At 32.6% G+C, this 5,600-nt stretch overlaps 1 protein-coding gene across 1 annotated transcript; it reads right to left on the reverse strand.

Annotated features, from left to right (window-relative positions):
• Positions 1-302: 302 nt before the first annotated feature.
• On the reverse strand, positions 303-752 carry LOAG_12137 (hypothetical protein; the record flags this gene model as incomplete). The annotated part of the gene is made up of 2 exons (XM_003147653.1): positions 303-553; positions 632-752. The coding sequence occupies 2 exons, from the start codon at positions 750-752 to the stop codon at positions 303-305; spliced, it is 372 nt and encodes a 123-aa protein (XP_003147701.1).
• Between the last annotated feature and the right edge of the window lie 4,848 nt (positions 753-5,600).

A 5,600-nucleotide genomic window follows, 5' to 3' on the forward strand; every position in this document is an offset into this window, starting at 1 on the left:
GGCCTTCAAGCTAAAAAGTCATTAAATGTAATAATTTAATATTTCTTCGTCTTCTACCAAGCAATTAAATGTAAATATTGTGATTTTTGTATTTTTTGGTTCTACGGCAAATAGTTGAAACAATGTAAATATCATATCAGATTTCTTAATGTTATTATTGGCTTTATACCAATAGTTAAAATAATATAAACGTCCTCATGTTCTTGGAGTTTTTTTTTTACCCACTATATAAGTCTCATCCCCTCCCTTTTTATGAGTTTTCTAAAATATTACCGACGAAATATTATCGACAATCATCCTGCTTATATACGCATCCCCAGAGCGATCCGTTCTCCGATGCGAACGAGTTCTCCGTTGTGAACGGGTTCTCCAATGCGAACGGGTTCTCCGATGCAAACGGATAGGTCTGGGGATGCGTATAAGAAGGATGGTTGTCGGTCATCGATCGTCGGTAATATTTTATAAAATTCATAATTTTCGCAATTTAATTTCTGCGGAGGGTTGAATGGAATTCCAGTGGTCCACTTGCAAGTTTCATTCGTGGTAACTTGCACTAATAATGGAAAAGTAGTAGTTAGTAGCAGTAAATCTTTGATTATTCAATTTATTGCTTGTGTAGTATTTGGTTTACTTTGCTTTTTCTTTGCTCCTCTTGTCCGAAGAGCAATTGGTTCTTCTTCTGGTTCCTCTTTTGTTTTCGCTGATCGAATTTCTGAACTTTCTATATCATATACTTCCAAAAGATTAAGCATATTTCTTGGTCTATCGAGTAGCTTTCCCTTAAGCGTTCATATTGTTGCACTTCTCACGTTACCTTCTTTTCCTTTTTTAATTCGATTTTTACTAACTTCTACGTGCCACGTGTGATAATTCAGGACCATTTAGTAGGACTATTTCATCTATATGAATGAATGTTCACTTGGTATATAATGAAACAAAAAACCTGCTTTCCTTATTTCTTCGATTCGATTTTATATGAATGGTGAAGTAATTTCGAATAATTTTTGATTCATTTTTTTTAGAATCTGACCATAATGTCACCGGTACGTTTTCCAGTTCCAATTGTTTTAATACAAACTTAGCGGCTTTACTCCGATTAACACAAATAATTCAAGTCTCGGCACAGAAATACCTTTGATGGGAGCAATTCATGACTTAGCATAGATTAAGAATGAATTCGATTTCATGCCCTGATCTTCTGAATTGAGCATATATACAGCTGTTGAATATGTTTATTTGATGCATCCGTGAATATATATATTTCCAATTGATTTAATGATTTTATCATAAATCTTGCTAAGTCTATTACATTTATTGGCCATTCCCTTATTAATGTCTTTCATTTTTGTTCGTTTTCTTTATTTAAGGCGTGATCCCAAGATTTGTCTTGTTTCCGTAAATGTTTGAATTGTATCATCGAAGGAATTGAAAAAACCCAATGGAGAGTATTGGAAAACGATGAATTGTAAAATAGTTCTTTTTGTTACTTCCTTTCCACTCTATGGCTTTAATGTTATACGAATAACATCTGATTTATCAATCCATTTAATACCGAGAAAACTTTCCTTGTTCGTTTTGGCTTTGCCGTATTCGGGTATTCTTTCATTGAAATCTTTATCGTTTGAAAGACATTCTCGAATATTCATCGGAGCTTCTTCGAAGATAATTTTCATTGGTTTGTGCTTTGACAAGGTTTCTTCGGTTTCATCGGCAAACAGAGTAACATTATCCATATAAATATTTTTTCATATTGCTAAGGCCGTCTTACTGCCATACTTTTCGAAATGATAATTAAGTGTAGCTGATAATAAAAACGATGAGGATATCATTCCGAAAGGGACTCTTTTGAAGCCATAACATCTTATGTTTTCTTTGGTTACCTCCTCATTTATATCATTTAATCAAAGGAATCTATACAGTTTCTATCTTCGGGATGTTATTCTAAAAATGCAAAAATGCCTTTTCAATTTCTGTGTTTCAATATCTTTCAATAATTGCAAAAATGCCTTTTCAATATCTGTCGGAAAAACCGAAATAGTTTTATCATAAAATCATTCATTCAAATAGATCGCATTTACATTTTTTTTTCTCTCATGCTTAAAGTTATGAGTCAGCTATCTAATCTAGTAAAAGTGTTGTTATTCTGATGTTAAGATTTGTGCATAATGGTAACTAATTTGTAAAGGCTTTATCCCATGCAAAATCTTTTATACAATGGTGAGAAAGCTGTACATCAGATAAAATAATTCCTATGCAATTTTTTCTAAATAAAACTGTTCTTATATGTAAATTTCTCTTGCACCTGTGAGAATACTGTCAACATGTAATGATTGTTCCTCTTCACACATCCCATATATATAAACCCTAAGAATCTCTAACAAGATCCAATGTCAATTTTCCTCCCGTCGCCACTCAACTCTACTCAATACAATCCTGATTTATTTCCTATTTATGAATTTCTACTTCAATATTTCTCCCGTTATCCTACGTTATTAAGTTGGACTTCACTATACTATAGTCGGAATTACTTCTAACCTGTTTTTATTGTATTTGTTATTTGAACAACAATAAAGGATAACTATTATACTCCTCGAACACATAACCAATCAGTATTCAGTAAGTCATTTTTTTATAAAAAAGCCTTATTACTAACAAGAACAGTAATCATCATCTTCTAATTCTCTTAATTTTTTCCACGACAATATCAGCTGTTATTGCTAATCAAATCTGGTTACACGACCGGTTACAGTACTTCATTCAAGAATCTTCGATCCCTTGAGATGAAATTTTTTTTCTTAAATTTTTTGCTTCTTAATTTGTTCTTAGATTCTTTCCATGGCCAACACACGTATTGTCTTTTATCGTTGTCTTGAACTGTTTTAATGTTTCCTCGTTATCATTCGCATTGGGTTGTCCATGAATTTCCATGATTTCCAATTTCCAAAATTTTTTTATCTCCAATTCGCAGTTTACATTAGTGATATATAATGCACTCGAAGTATATCTAGTATTCATATTACAAAGTTTATTTATATCACCACTGCCCACAATCATCGGCTCAATTTTCGTATGAAGTAGTGAACATCCGGATTTGATTCTTTAATTCCATTCAATTTAATAAATTTGAAGAAATAAACAGCTCCAATTAATATATAGGGCTGTTTCCAATAATTCCTTAGGCTTCTTAATTGATCCTTCTTCGGCATCTCAACTACTTGCAATTCATTAGTTAAGTAACTAACAATATTGGCGCATAATATTATAATTTCCTTTGTTTTAGTTTGTATGCCTATTTGCGTTTGAGTGGTGAGAGACAATCTAGGTTTCTTGATACTAAGTGGAGCTAATATTATCTCTTGCTCTTCCGCCTCTACTAAATTTAATCGGTGCACTTTTTTTGATGAAAGGATAACTACGATCCTATATCAAACAATGCTAAGGCTTCTTCTATGACGTTGTGGTACTAGTGGATTGAAAACCACTATCTCTTTGCTTAAAAGTAAAGTTCTTTTTTCCTTATTGTTTCACTACCGAGTTAGTTTGAGTTATATGAGTTGAAATTTTAGTAGATGACCAATCTTCCTTTCTGTTAACAATTTCAACTTCATCGATTGGTTGATTCATATTTAGGTATATAGTTTTACCATTTTTCTTGTTGCAAATCGCACTGTTGTGAGAAGCTTTACAGAAGTACTTTACCTTTCTTTTGCATCCCTCACCTTGATGTGTTCCTTTAAAACAGAGAGCACATTTATTCATTTCTTTGAGACGTTTCGTTTGAACGTTCGTTGTAAGATAGACGTGGTATTCGCTATCCCAATGACCATGGTTGCAAAATGCACTAGGTCTTCTTTGCTCTTTACTGCTAAATGAGGAGTCTTCTCTTTTTTATAAACTGTTGCTAATGTTGCGTTTTTAGGTATAATTGGTTCCTATCAACTTGAGTAATTGAGAATTGGTTTCTTACTTGTTCATTTACATTGATCATGTTTTTGAGAAAGTTTCTCAGTTTAGAGACTGACCACGGAACATTGATGTTTCTTTGATGATATACTTTATCTAGTATCCATCTTGGCATCCTACTCTCGATTGCAGTTTCTATGCCGGAGCTTTCTAGGTTTTCTCCTAGAGCCTTTAACTGTCGGAAAATTCTTTTCATTTTTCCAACGAATTCAATCCATTTCTTATCGTTTCTCTTAATGGATTGTAATTCATTGTATAACAAATTTAGTTATTGTAGACGATTCACCATATTCTTCCGTTAGCACTCTTCGTATGACTTCGTAGTTTTCTGGGACTATATCATATCCTCTCACCGCTTGTAATACATTGCCTTTTAAACAAAACACCAAATATTTCTGGATTTCTGGAATAGCTTGGGAATTTACTGCGATATTAAAACTGCTCCAGAATTCTCTCCATAGTCGTGGATCTCCATTAACGATGGGTAATGACAATTGTTGTAAGTTGATTGTGTGATGAGGAACTGAAGGCTCTTTTTTCTGAAGTAAGTTTGAGTTCTTTGACAATCTCATTACTCCTTGATCGGTTTCATTTTTGTACATAGTTAAAATGATAACCGCTTCTTTCCCTTCATGTATTGGCTCAAAGATTCCTTTATCTCCAATTATGATCTCTGCGCACCTTTCTTCATCCTTTCTTGTTGTCGTTAGAGTTCTCTGAATATATTTGATCTACTTATCATTCATAGATTCCAGTGTATTATTACTACACATTTTAATTCGCATAATTTTTTCTTTGATAATTCCGACTTCCTAAAACTCATAGCGTTTTCCCGCTCCTAAACTTTGCTCCAGTGGTTCATATCCATTACCTTTACTTCGTGAAGGAGATTCTCCAACCTTCCCTTTGCAGGTTTAATACTTGCTATTATACTAGTGGCCCTCGAACCTCACTTTGAGCACTAAAAATTGTCATAAAAGAATGGTTCTTTTTTTATTAAAGAAATATTAAATTGAAATAAAGGTAAGCTTACGTAAATTCTTTTGGTCGTAATACAATGGTAATCTTTCACAAATAAATTAGTAGTAAAGTTTATTGTTATATTAGCAAAATGACAATACAAGAATGTAGGATTATTGCTAATATTAAATGGATATGCTTATAGGAAGGATGATTGTCGATCATCGATCATCGATCGTCGGTAATATTTTAGAAAACTCATAAAAAGGGAGGGGATGAGACTTATATAATGGGTAAAAAAAACTCCAAGAACATGAGGACGTTTATATTATTTAACTATTGGTATAAAGCCAATAATAACATTAAGAAATCTGATATGATATTTACATTGTTTCAACTATTTGCCGTAGAACCAAAAAATACAAAAATCACAATATTTACATTTAATTGCTTGGTAGAAGACGAAGAAATATTAAATTATTACATTTAATGACTTTTTAGCTGAAGGCCAAATGATTTTGCAATACATATTACGAATTTTCTTGGTTTTTTGACAGGAAATTATACTTGATTGCATTGTCTTCCTATCTTTCTATTACCGAAAGAAATGTGGACCGTCGAATACCGAAATTCATCTTCCAACCAAAAGAACGTATAAGAAGTTAAGCTAAAATTGA

This window comes from Loa loa (assembly GCF_000183805.2).
Source record: "Loa loa unplaced genomic scaffold supercont3.178, whole genome shotgun sequence".
Taxonomy (NCBI): domain Eukaryota; kingdom Metazoa; phylum Nematoda; class Chromadorea; order Rhabditida; family Onchocercidae; genus Loa; species Loa loa.